This window comes from Panulirus ornatus, chromosome 48 (assembly GCF_036320965.1).
Source record: "Panulirus ornatus isolate Po-2019 chromosome 48, ASM3632096v1, whole genome shotgun sequence".
In the NCBI taxonomy this organism is placed as follows: domain Eukaryota; kingdom Metazoa; phylum Arthropoda; class Malacostraca; order Decapoda; family Palinuridae; genus Panulirus; species Panulirus ornatus.
Genome location: NC_092271.1, coordinates 27,736,297 through 27,751,035, shown reverse-complemented (window position 1 = coordinate 27,751,035; position 14,739 = coordinate 27,736,297). Strand labels below are relative to the sequence as shown.

The 14,739-nt window shown below is 39.0% G+C and overlaps 1 protein-coding gene across 4 annotated transcripts in view; it reads left to right on the top strand.

The window, feature by feature from the left end:
* The window catches only part of LOC139763903 (uncharacterized), a 181,455-nt gene that overhangs the window by 140,745 nt on the left and 25,971 nt on the right, over positions 1-14,739 (top strand). Inside the window, exon 5 of one of the 4 annotated variants that reach the window (XM_071690327.1) lies at positions 4,949-8,391. The exons of the other annotated variants lie outside the window; for them this stretch is intronic. Within the exon in view, the coding sequence (XP_071546428.1) occupies positions 4,949-5,419 (471 nt within the window). The 3' untranslated portion in view covers positions 5,420-8,391. Of the gene's footprint in view, positions 1-4,948; positions 8,392-14,739 lie in introns of those variants that run through there. 4 annotated transcript variants of the gene reach the window in all.

Sequence of the window (14,739 nt, the reverse complement as noted above, 5' to 3'; positions counted from 1 at the left end):
TGACTAAGGCTTTTGCTCATTTACTGAAAAATCTGGATGAATTTGTACTTCAGGAAAGAAGCTTGCTGCACCATTTCATGATAACACTGTGTGCATTTACAAGATATTTATGAATTTTCTCCTAAACTAATAAGAAAATATTTTTTTTTTTTTTTTTTTTTTTTTTATACTTTGTCGCTGTCTCCCGCGTTTGCGAGGTAGCGCAAGGAAACAGACGAAAGAAATGGCCCAACCCCCCCCCCCCCCATACACATGTACATACACACGTCCACACACGCAAATATACATACCTACACAGCTTTCCATGGTTTACCCCAGACGCTTCACATGCCTTGCTTCAATCCACTGACAGCACGTCAACCCCTGTATACCACATGACTCCAATTCACTCTATTTCTTGCCCTCCTTTCACCCTCCTGCATGTTCAGGCCCCGATCACACAAAATCTTTTTCACTCCATCTTTCCACCTCCAATTTGGTCTCCCTCTTCTCCTCGTTCCCTCCACCTCCGACACATATATCCTCTTGGTCAATCTCTCCTCACTCATTCTCTCCATGTGCCCAAACCATTTCAAAACACCCTCTTCTGCTCTCTCGACCACGCTCTTTTTATTTCCACACATCTCTCTTACCCTTACGTTACTTACTCGATCAAACCACCTCACACCACACATTGTCCTCAAACATCTCATTTCCAGCACATCCATCCTCCTGCGCACATCTCTATCCATAGCCCACGCCTCGCAACCATACAGCATTGTTGGAACCACTATTCCCTCAAACATACCCATTTTTGCTTTCCGAGATAATGTTCTCGACTTCCACACATTTTTCAAGGCTCCCAAAATTTTCGCCCCCTCCCCCACCCTATGATCCACTTCCGCTTCCATGGTTCCATCCGCTGACAGATCCACTCCCAGATATCTAAAACACTTCACTTCCTCCAGTTTTTCTCCATTCAAACTCACCTCCCAATTGACTTGACCCTCACCCCTACTGTACCTAATAACCTTGCTCTTATTCACATTTACTCTCAACTTTCTTCTTCCACACACTTTACCAAACTCAGTCACCAGCTTCTGCAGTTTCTCACATGAATCAGCCACCAGCGCTGTATCATCAGCGAACAACAATTGACTCACTTCCCAAGCTCTCTCATCCCCAACAGACTTCATACTTGCCCCTCTTTCCAGGACTCTTGCATTTACCTCCTTACAACCCCATCCATAAACAAATTAAACAACCATGGAGACATCACACACCCCTGCCGCAAACCTACATTCACTGAGAACCAGTCACTTTCCTCTCTTCCTACACGTACACATGCCTTACATCCTCGATAAAAACTTTTCACTGCTTCTAACAACTTGCCTCCCACACCATATATTCTTAATACCTTCCACAGAGCATCTCTATCAACTCTATCATATGCCTTCTCCAGATCCATAAATGCTACATACAAATCCATTTGCTTTTCTAAGTATTTCTCACATACATTCTTCAAAGCAAACACCTGATCCACACATCCTCTACCACTTCTGAAACCGCACTGCTCTTCCCCAATAAGAAAATATACTGCTTGTTTAGTTTTATTTGAACTATTGCCTGCACTATCTAGTTCTGTTAAGCTGACTCTTGATATATCTCCATATTGTAGATAGATCAAATATGCAGTGCTTTTAAACAGTCATAACTGCAAAGGACAGCAGTTTTACAGATTTGCTCTGATCCTTTGATATTGAAGAACATCTGAATAGCATGACCTTTTTGATGTACTGAGGATGTATAGATTAAGAGAATTGGTATACTGGGATATGTATATGATCTCAGACAGTTTATGCTGAAGAATTACGTTCGGTGTAATGAAAGCCTATATTGATATCTATAACCCTGGGGATAGGGGAGAAAGAATACTTCCCACGTATCCCCTACGTGTCGTAGAAGGTAACTAAAAGAGGAAGGAGCGGGGGCTGGAAATCCTCCCTTTCCCATTTTTTATTTTCCAAAAGAAGGAACAGAGAAGGGGGCTAAGTGAGGATATTCCCTCTAAGGCACAGTCCTCTGTTCTTAACGCTACCTCACTAACATGGGAAGTGGCAGATATGTATGTTTATGAAAAAAAGATATGTACTGAAAGTTATTGTCTATGATGCATTGTGTCTGTGATATATACAGACTTTATAATTAGTGATATACAGGTTTCGTCACAAGTGATGCAACAGGCAATGAGTAAGTGATGAAAGTTGCCAGTGTAGGCTGGCTGATATATGACAAGATTAGATGTTATGCTTGGCTGTCTTATCAGGAATGTTCATTATTCTCTATTTCACTACCACTCCTTTCTCTGTGATAATGTCTGATGATCTCTTATTCAATGAAAAAAAAACAGGGCAACAGTTATTTCCTCCAAAAAGATGATATAATGGACCTTTGGGGGCCTTTAAGACATTTGAAGAAAAATCACTGATGACATTCTAAAAGTGCTAATACTCTTAGGCATAGAATGCTGATGTGCACTGGTATCATCTTACAAGGCAGGCAAAATTGGAGAGTTAGAAAGAATTCAGTCAGTCCATTCAAGTACCTCACCGAACTCAGTTTCTACCCAGAATTTGCATCATTTGGTAGTGAGACTTCTGTGTTGTCTGATGTCTTGCATTTGACAGTAACAGACAACTTGTTACATACTAAGAATATATCAATCTGTTTACAGATTTTGTATGTGCCAAATCTATACAGGCCAATGCTAATATTCATGTTACAAGTATATATGCTTATCAATACAGCATTCAATAATACAGTGTTTCTGTTGAATAAAGAATTACATGACAGTTTAAGGAAGCATTCATCTTGTCAGTTTGATTATTATATTTAATGTGTAAACAAGGCACTATAATCCTGTCCTGTCCTCAAACCATATTTGTTTTGTTGAGTTTGGCAAAATGATCCTTACTTGTCTTTTTATATAAAACTTGTTACACTTGTTGCAAAGTATTTTGTAAGTACTGCCATATGAATTGGTTAGTGAGTTCTTGATTAAGGTGTTACTGGACTCATCCTGCTGAAGCTTAGTGAAAGTCAACTTTGGTAAGACTGTATCATTGGAAGTATATTCTTGTCAAAGAACTTCTCACTCAAAAGGAGTCCATATTTTCCTGCCACTGGAAGTAGCACATTCTTGGGCTTTAGGAGCCTTTAGAAAGACATCCTGGGTAACACTAGGCCCCTTTTTAAGGAAGATTTCCTGGGAGAGTTGTAAAAAGAAAAAATAAGTGTGATTCTTGATTAATGTTTTCTTTACATGAATGTTATAGGTGTTGCAGAAGGTTACATTCACATTTAAGACGTACTCAGTACGTGGGGGACATGAAAATTATCACTGAAAGACAAAACTAAAAGATTTTTTTGTATGATGACAAAGTTTGGGGTTAACAAAGAATGATTTCCTGGCCTTATGAAGGGATTTTCTCATTGAAAGATCTTTGGGACTTTAACCATAATCCAGTCATGTAGATATTCTTAAAAACCTCATCCATGAATTCAGGACAGCAAGCAGTTATGTAGAAACATTAACAAAAATACTCCCTGTTTGACTGTATCTTATTGTGTTGAGCGATAATTACCATATGAAGAAACATTAGTGGATTTTCTAGAAATGCTGAACTGATTTGTATTGCTATCTGCATGAATCAAGTAATCTAGGAATGGCCACATTCTAATTCCACAGTAAATTTCTTGGAAGGTACTAAATATTTAATAAGGATGAGAAATGTTTGTAGTTCTCTGGTAGATGGCTAAATACCTTAACCAGAGCACATTAATGGGAAGAATATTTATAAGTTTTTCTCAAAACAATCATATGAAGATTACTCAGCACTGGAAAGATCGGAGGACCCATCACCATACTGAACTTTTGAGCATAATTTCCATTAATTTCAAATCTGTGATCTAATGCAGTTTTATTAGTTTGATAAACACAAAATTTGAAAAAGACAATATAAGATAGTCCAAGGAATGTATGAGAAATTTTAACAAATCATGTTTGAACTCTTGTGAACAAGGATGACAGATTAAAGCTTACTAGCTTGAAATCAAATTCAGATTTAATGGAGAATGTTATGCTTAAACGTTCAGCATGGCAAACATGTATATTTGCACGTTCTCATGTTTATGTTTATTTACACTTCAGAATGGTTTCCAGAGAATAGTATTCTGAAGAAAGCTTATATAGTAACCAAGGTGATAATTGGCAACATGCCAGTTTCTGAATATTGAAAGGGGATGAAACAAAGCCCACAAACATTTGTGTTTATATGATAATTACTGGAGCCTACTATGAAGTCTTCATAAATCTCCTGAAAGTTAAGGGTTAATCTGTGCAGATATTCGTTTTATGATAAAAGAAAAGTGTAATCTTAGATCTCACAAAAGGTTAAAAGGTCACAGTCATGATGGATTCAGCAGCAGCACTGATCTTTTGTGCATTGCTCAAGACTATCAAAAACTGCAAAGTAATAAACTTATGTTTCCTCGAACAGACAGGCAAGCACCCCAGAGAAGGATTGTTATGATCTTTCCTAGATTCTGAAATTTTATTGATAGAAATTGAAGAACAATCACATTCAATTTTATCTTGAAAGGTGAACTTTTCTGAATTTAGTGTGCCTTTACCAGCATAAGATATACCATGGTTGTAAAAATGTGATGTGTTATGCACCACAATTTTAACCATAATTGACGTTTGCCAGAATGCCTCAGACATCCTAGACCTATCCCAATGCTCCACTTATCCTCATGCACTTGTTGCTTCTGACAGTACACCATCATAACTGTGACCCTTACCTGATGCCATAATGACCTTGACCATGACTTGTACATCCCTCATACTGTTTGTGTCTTCCCCAACCTTGACTGTTTACCTGACTGACAAAGGACTTATTTTTTGTAGGGTTGGGAGCGTGTGCGTCCAGGCGCCCTCATTCCTGTGGTGGAGCTTCACCAACCTGGTGCAGCAAGCGCTCCCACCAGCCTCGCTTCACGCATCTCTGGTAACACCTCCATGAATGCAGCCACGCCTGTAGGCCCAGCAAGTGGTGCATTCACACCCTATACTGCCTCAACTACCCCTCGTGGTAGCACTCCAGATTTGGGCCAGGTGGCACCATCTGACAAACAGGCTTTTATGTGCCCTGTTTGTGGCAAGCAGTTTGGTCAGCCTTACAACCTTCGACGACATCTCACGACCCACACCGGTGAACGACCTTATCGCTGTCCCCATTGTAACTATGCTGCCTCCCAGAATGTCCATCTTGAGAAACACATCCGACGAATCCACTTGAACAATGGTCAGAATTCAACAAGCCACTCAGTAGGCCCTGTACACACTTGGACTGTTGAACCAACAACCATCACCCCCTAAACAATTTTTCATTGTAATATTGAAGCCTTAGAACAAACACAAATGGCCCATCAGAAATGAATTTATGAAAAAATCAATCTGTCCACACACCTAACAGATACAAATGCATTCCAAAACATATTTGATATCTGTACCATGACTTGCAAACATTGTTTCAAACTGATGTATGTCCCATATTGTGCTTACATATGTAGGCTTGGTACTTTCCACCAAATTGATATAGATGCACTCTTTTTACAAACACAAATAGCATTATGCATCTTAAACACAAATCAAATTAACATACATCTAACTTAATAGTTTACACTACCAAAAACATGCCCAATAAAAGCCTTTACATTGGGTAAGAAACTTATGCTTGTTTTGTACAACTATGTATTAAATGGGCTTTTGGATTTTGAAATAGATACTGTATATCTCATCCAGATTGTTACAAAATGCAAGGTAGTTGGGCTTCTTTGAAGATATTATTTCTTTCTATTAAATACTTCAATACAAACTTGCAAGTGCATGTTTGAACTGGAGTATATTAGATTGATGCATTGAGACTTATGAGCCTTTGTAAAGCCTTTTATGGAGTAAAAGCTTTATTATTTTGTGCTTATAAAAGATTTCTATTTTTTCTTAATATAGAGTAGTAAGAAAGGGGATATCTTATTTTGTAATAGAGAGTGATATACCAGATTGGATTTATTGAGTATTTTTCTACTGTATAGTTGTATCTAACAAACAAATCATATTAAGAAATTCTCATGTTATTTTCATATTTGATATTATTTATTATACTTTTAGTTTTAGCTTACCCCCTTGGGAGTGGGTTTAGGTAATATGATATAGAGGAATGATTTATTTTTGCATGAGATATATTTTAAGTTATATTTTGCATACTGTCACAGAATTCTTGATGTATCTGTTGAGGAACATCAACAGGCAGCAATGATACTGTTTGAAAAAATGCAGTAACTTATTGCTCAATAACACATGATTAAGCAGAAATAACCCAAAGTATATTCCAGTCCCTCAATCAATACCATTGAGAATTTTGTTTTAGGTTAAGAAATATCATCTATGAAAGTTTGGTTGCTCAAGGCTTGTGCTCCTTGAGTCTACACTCTAGTTTTCTCAGCCACGCATCCAGGTGTTGATATGATTGTGGTGACAGATACCTAAAGAGAAATTTATTTGATATTGTATGTAAATGTAATCATTTATATTGGATGTTGTATATGGTCCTTTTATACCATATGTGCTGTGGGATAGACCTCACTATAATTCTCAGACAGTGATGCTAGTTAGTAATGAGAAATATATTTTGGCCATAATCACTGTCCATACTTTTTTGTTGTTGTTGTTGTAATAAGTTTGTACAACACATTTCCTTTTATGACAGCCATCATCAGAGAGTTTCCTAGGGTTGAGGAGTTGTTTCAACTGAATTATGTAGTAGAGTTTGTGATGGCCAGTCATTTTAATGACTGTGGGTGAGAATTGATCTGGTTATTATATATTAGGGGAATACCTGAGTGTATGAATATTCATTGCAAGAGCTCAGCAGTGTATTAGTGCTTTGGTGAACACTACAGCTGTATAATTCATAATTTTGTTAGAAATAATTGGTGTGAAAATTGTTTATATTCTTACCATAGTTATCTTTTAAGATTAAACAATGTGACAGCTTCCCCCATTTTAAAGTGTTGGATGACTGATTTTAATGAGTACTGGACTGGAATTCTTGAGGTGTAGGTGGAGGAGAGATGTATGGATCATCAGGAAGGTTTATTGTTCCAGTGTTCCTCAACTTTGGTAGAAGTATAAGTAAGCACCAATAGGCTAGCAAAGGTACTGGTGCAGGAAATTAGAGTTGTAGGATGAGCTGTTACTCACTGAACTATTGAACTGAGCTTTTATCTGCATTCTTCATTATCAATCATACATTTAACTCACTAATGTTACTATGTTGTTGGTCTCTCAGCACTCTCTCAAGTATTTCGAGTATTGTTTCTAACGTCAGAATATTCTTATGCTTCTTCATGGTGGCTCTTCTTCATTAGAACTTCTTGGATGCTTTAGGGATTCCATAGTTACGGGAAAACTGATATGTTATGATCACACTTAAATGCCCAAACAACAATCTCCATGCTGTAATGTACTAAAACATATGTAGGCACAAAGATCATGAAGTGTGACTTAAGTTAGGCATGCACTTGATGTTTCTTTTCTCAACCATTCAACATCAAAACAAACTCATTTATGGAAAAAAATGGTTAGTAAAATACATATCATTCAAATGCCAAATCACTCAAATGGAAACCATTTGAAAATCAAGTTAGCAGCATACAGTTTGTCACTTTTTATAAAGGACTTTGTTCATCATCAGTGTGATATATTTTAGAGAATGGAATGATCAGTGAAATTTTTCATTTGAATATGAACTTGGAGGGAAATGATATAGCTTATTGAACCATTTCAGGTTAATTTCATGAATAGCTTGACCAAAGACAGTCATAATGACTGTTGTATGAGTTAAATCTATCTGCATCTATATCTCTGATGCCTGTTCCCTCTTGGAACTCCTTGAATCTATCTGTATCCATATGTATTTATATCTCTGATGCCTGTTCCCTCCTGGAACTCCTTGACTTCTCTATATTCACCTTATAGCTGTATGGCACACTTTTATATAGGTTGGTAGGTAGGGATAACATTTGTTGTGAATATTAGGACCAGTTTTGATTGATAGAATTTTAGTTGTAATTAATCCAAGTTAACATGAGACTTGTTCAGTAATGAGTTATGTAACACTCGATAAACTGGGATGATTTTTGTTTGCACAGTACATATCTTACATTAAAAGTGTCAAGGAGAACCCCTTCTTAGAATATAACAGTGTGAGGATTTTATTTTAGATTTCTGGAAGCTTAAGAGACCTCCTAGTAATTTGTTTAGGATTGAATAAAGACTGAGCCGGATTCTCCATCTTTTTTTTGTTTATCTGTCACTTCGTCAGTCTGTTTATATTCTGAAATAGAGGCCACATCCACTTGCACTCACTCTCTCGTTCTCATGTGTACTGAAACCACAGCTCCCAATCTACATCCAGGCTCCACAGACTTTTCCATGGTTTACCCTGGTCATTTCACTTGCCCTGGTTCAGTCCATTGACAGCACGTTGACCCCAGTATACCACATTGTTCCAATTCACTATATACAGGTGCACCACTGATTTTCCGGCAACTGATGGTTTGGCACCCCCTTTAGTCCGGACAAAATTACATTAAGGAACTTGAAATTACCGCGGCTACCAGACTAGTTTATTGGGTGGTCACAGAAGGTGTTGTGCATAGGGCACGCTTATTTACATTCTTTACACTGCACTTGGTGGTGATACCGCAATTCTGTGAGATAGCTTATTTTGCTTATATTTAACACTAGCTATGGCCTCTAAGACATATGAGAGTCTCAGTCGTATTGTCCAATGTAAACACCAGTCAGTATCGATCCAAGATAAAGTAGAACTGTTGAAAAAAATGGACCGTGGTGTTTCGGTGTGTAAGCTGTGTGACATCTGCAGTATTGGTTCATCAACCGTTCATGATATAAAGAAGCAGAGGGAGAAAATATTGAAATTCTATGCAGACAGCGATTCCAGGAAGCAAGTGATGATTAGAAAAACTATGAAAGATGGCAAGAGTATTGAACATGATCGAGTGATGATGGAATGGTTTTGACAGCATTGGAGTGATGGAGTGGACTTGTCTGGTAGCATGATAATGGACTAGGCTTAGTTGTTCCATAAAGAACTTAAATTACAAAATGAGCATGACTGTAGTGAAGGATGACTTCAAAGATTCAAGAAGTATCATGGAATTTCCTTGAATAAAGTATATGGAGAAAAGTGGTCTGCAAACCATGAAGGAGCTGCCGAGTATGTGGACAAATTTGCGAAACTCATAGGTGATGAGCACCTCAGTTCTGAGCAGGTGTATAATGCGGACAAAACTGCATTATTCTGGTGATGTACACCCAGGAAAACACTAACACCAGAAGATAAATAAGATCACACAGGATTCAAACAATTTGAGGACAGACTTACCATCTTAGGGTGCTCAAACATTTCATATTTGTTTAATTTAAATTTCTAGCAGCCCATAGTATACTTTATGCACATGGGAGATGTATAATTAGTAGGTTAGAGGTGTGTTGATGAATTATTATTATGTGACCATGGTTGGTCTGGCAAAATGGTTAATCCAGTAAGGCATTGAAACCAGAGTGGCGGAAAATTGGTGATATATATATATCACCAATGCTCTGTGGAAGGTATTAAGAATATATGGTGTGGGAGGAAAGTTGTTAGAAGCAGTGAAAAGTTTTTATCGAGGATGTAAGGCATGTGTACGTGTAGGAAGAGAGGAAAGTGATTGGTTCTCAGTGAATGTAGGTTTGTGGCAGGGGTGTGTGATGTCTCCATGGTTGTTTAATTTGTTTATGGATGGGGTTGTTAGGGAGGTAAATGCAAGAGTTTTGGAAAGAGGGGCAAGTATGAAGTCTGTTGGGGATGAGAGAGCTTGGGAAGTGAGTCAGTTGTTGTTTGCTGATGATACAGCGCTGGTGGCTGATTCATGTGAGAAACTGCAGAAGCTGGTGACTGAGTTTGGTAAAGTGTGTGGAAGAAGAAAGTTAAGAGTAAATGTGAATAAGAGCAAGGTTATCAGGTACAGTAGGGTTGAGGGTCAAGTCAATTGGGAGGTGAGTTTGAATGGAGAAAAACTGGAGGAAGTGAAGTGTTTTAGATATCTGGGAGTGGATCTGGCAGCGGATGGAACCATAGAAACGGAAGTGGATCATAGGGTGGGGGAGGGGGCGAAAATTCTGGGGGCCTTGAAGAATGTGTGGAAGTCGAAAACATTATCTCGGAAAGCAAAAATGGGTATGTTTGAAGGAATAGTGGTTCCAACAATGTTGTATGGTTGCGAGGCGTGGGCTATGGATAGAGTTGTGCGCAGGAGGATGGATGTGCTGGAAATGAGATGTTTGAGGACAATGTGTGGTGTGAGGTGGTTTGATCGAGTGAGTAACGTGAGGGTAAGAGAGATGTGTGGAAATAAAAAGAGCGTGGTTGAGAGAGCAGAAGAGGGTGTTTTGAAGTGGTTTGGGCACATGTAGAGGATGAGTGAGGAAAGATTGACCAAGAGGATATATGTGTCGGAGGTGGAGGGAACGAGGAGAAGAGGGAGACCAAATTGGAGGTGGAAAGATGGAGTGAAAAAGATTTTGTGTGATCGGGGCCTGAACATGCAGGAGGGTGAAAGGAGGGCAAGGAATAGAGTGAATTGGAGCGATGTGGTATACCGGGGTTGACGTGCTGTCAGTGGATTGAATCAAGGCATGTGAGGCGTCTGGGGTGAACCATGGAAAGCTGTGCAGGTATGTATATTTGTGTGTGTGGACGTATGTATATACATGTGTATGGGGGGGGTGGGCCATTTCTTTCGTCTGTTTCCTTGCGCTACCTCGCAAACGCGGGAGACAGCGACAAAGTATAATGAATATAAATAAATAAATAATATATATATGTTTATTATTATTTTGCTTTGTCACTGTCTCCCGCGTTAGCGAGGTAGCACAAGGAAACAGACGAAAGAATGGCCCAAGCCACCCACATACACATGTATATACATACATGTCCACACACGCATATATACATACCTATACATCTCAATGTATACATATATATACACACACAGACATATATATATATATATATATATATATATATATATATATATATATACACATGTACATAATTCATACTGTCTGCCTTTAATCATTCCCATCGCCACCTCGCCACACATGGAATAACAACCCCCCTTCCCCCTCATGTGTGCAAGGTAGCGCTAGGAAAAGACAACAAAGGCCCCATTTCGTTCAAACTCAGTCTCTAGCTGTTATGTAATAATGCACCGAAAGCACAGCTCCCTTTCCACATCCAGGCCCCACAGAACTTTCCATGGTTTACCCCAGACGCTTCACATGCCCTGGTTCAGTCCATTGACAGCACATCGACCCCGGTATACCACATCGTTCCAATTCACTCTATTCCTTGCGCACCTTTCACCCTCCTGCATGTTCAGGCCCCGATCACTCAAAATCTCTTTCACTCCATCTTTCCTCCTCCAATTTGGTCTCCCACTTCTCCTCGTTCTCTCCACCTCTGACACATATATCCTCTTGGTCAATCTTTCCTCACTCATTCTCTCTATGTGACCAAACCATTTCAAAACACCCTTTTCTGCTCTCTCGACCACACTCTTTTTATTACCACACATCTCTCTTACCCTGTTATTACTTACTCGATCAAACCACTTCACACCACATATTGTCCTCAAACATCTCATTTCCAGCACATCCACCCTCCTTCGCATAACTCATGCCTCGCAACCATACAATATTGTTGGAACCACTATTCCTTCAAACATACCCATTTTTGCTTTCTGAGATAATGTTCTCGACTTCCACACATTCTTCAAGGCTCCCAGAATTTTCGCCCCCTCCCCCACCCTATGATTCACTTCCGCTTCCATGGTTTCATCCACTGCCGAATCCACTCCCAGATATCTAAAACACTTCACTTCCTCCAGTTTTTCTCCATTCAAACTTACCTCCCAGTTGACTTGACCCTCAACCCTGTCGTACCTAATAACCTTGCTCTTATTCTCATTCTCTCAACTTTCTTCTTTCACACACTTTACCAAACTCAGTCACCAGCTTCTGCAGTTTCTCACATGAATCAGCCACCAGCACTGTATCATCAGCGACCAACAGCTGACTCACTTCCCAAGCTCTCTCATCCACAACAGACTGCATACTTGCCCCTCTTTCCAAAACTCTTGCATTCACATCCCTAACAACCCCATCCATAAACAAATTAAACAACCATGGAGACATCACACACCTCTGCCACAAACTTATATTCACTGAGAACCAATCACTTTCTTCTCTTCCTACATGTACACATGCCTTACATCCTTGATATATATATATATATATATATATATATATATATATATATATATATATATATATATATATATATATATATATAGATATGACTGACCCTCAACCCTACTGTACCTAATAACCTTGCTCTTATTCACATTTACTCTTAAATTTCTTCTTTCACACACTTTACCAAACTCAGTCACCAGCTTCTGCAGTTTCTCACATGAATCAGCCACCAGCGCTGTATCATCAGCGAACAACAACTGACTCACTTCCCAAGCTCTATCATCCCCAACAGACTTCATACTTGCCCCTCTTTCCAAAACTCTTGCATTCACCTCCCTAACAACCCCATCCATAAACAAATTAAACAACCATGGAGACATCACACACCCCTGCCGCAAACCTACATTCACTGAGAACCAATCACTTTCCTCTCTTCCTACACGTACACATGCCTTACATCCTCGATAAAAACTTTTCACTGCTTCTAACAACTTGCCTCCCACACCATATATTCTTAATACCTTCCACAGAGCATCTCTATCAACTCTATCATATGCCTTCTCCAGATCCATAAATGCTACATACAAATCCATTTGCTTTTCTAAGTATTTCTCACATACATTCTTCAAAGCAAACACCTGATCCACACATCCTCTACCACTCCTGAAACCACACTGCTCTTCCCCTTCAATTGGGAGGTGAGTTTGAATGGAGAAAAACTGGAGGAAGTGAAGTGTTTTAGATATCTGGGAGTGGATCTGGCAGCGGATGGAACCATGGAAGCGGAAGTGGATCATAGGGTGGGGGAGGGGGCGAAAATTCTGGGAGCCTTGAAGAATGTGTGGAAGTCGAGAACATTATCTCGGAAAGCAAAAATGGGTATGTTTGAAGGAATAGTGGTTCCAACAATGTTGTATGGTTGCGAGACGTGGGCTATGGATAGAGTTGTGCGCAGGAGGATGGATGTGCTGGAAATGAGATGTTTGAGGACAATATGTGGTGTGAGGTGGTTTGATCGAGTAAGTAACGTAAGGGTAAGAGAGATGTGTGGAAATAAAAAGAGCGTGGTTGAGAGAGCAGAAGAGGGTGTTTTGAAACGGTTCGGGCACATGGAGAGAATGAGTGAGGAAAGATTGACCAAGAGAATATATGTGTCGGAGGTGGAGGGAACGAGGAGAAGAGGGAGACCAAATTGGAGGTGGAAAGATGGAGTGAAAAAGATTTTGTGTGATCGGGGCCTGAACATGCAGGAGGGTGAAAGGAGGGCAAGGAATAGAGTGAATTGGAGCGATGTGGTATACCGGGGTTGACGTGCTGTCAGTGGATTGAATCAAGGCATGTGAAGCGTCTGGGGTAAACCATGGAAAGCTGTGTAGGTATGTATATTTGCGTGTGTGGACGTATGTATATACATGTGTATGGGGGGGGTGGGCCATTTCTTTCCTCTGTTTCCTTGCGCTACCTCGCAAACGCGGGAGACAGCGACAAAGCAAAAAAAAAAAAATATATATATATATATATATATATATATATATATATATATATATATATATATATATATATATTCCCTGGGGATAGGGGAGAAAGAATACTTCCCACGTATTCCCTGCGTGTCGTAGAAGGCGACTAAAAGGGGAGGGAGCGGGGGGCTGGAAATCCTCCCCTCTCGTTTTTTTTTAATTTTCCAAAAGAAGGAACAGAGAATTGGGCCAGGTGAGGGTATTCCCTCAAAGGCCCAGTCCTCTGTTCTTAACGCTACCTCGCTAATGCGGGAAATGGCGAATAGTTTGAAAGAAAAAAAGAATATATATATATATATATATATATATATATATATATATATATATATATATATATATATATATATTTTACTTACCTGAGGGCCAATTTGCATTAAAGAATCCTGGTGTTATTCAGGTCTTTTGTGGATGTTTGATTATTAATTTGTGATGCTGCTTTCGATCTTACATTCTTTTTCAAATGTTTTTTCATAGATTATTCTCCATGATGATACTAACACCAGATAGTAAATGTTATAACAATTTCATCATAACAGTGAGTTTGCTGACAGTGCAGAAATGTTTGCTTAAAGTTAGGTATTGATTTGTGACACTTTTTTCTTACTTTGTGTTTTACATGTTTTGATTAAGAAATGACTGCTCTTTGATATGATATCCACCAGATAGTAGATCTTTACCATAACAATGAATTTGGTGAGATATACACTGCTGCTTGCATGTAAATTATTATGGTGGTTGTCGATTCGTGACACTGTTTTGGGGTTTACCTTTTCTGGTAATAGAAAATATTAA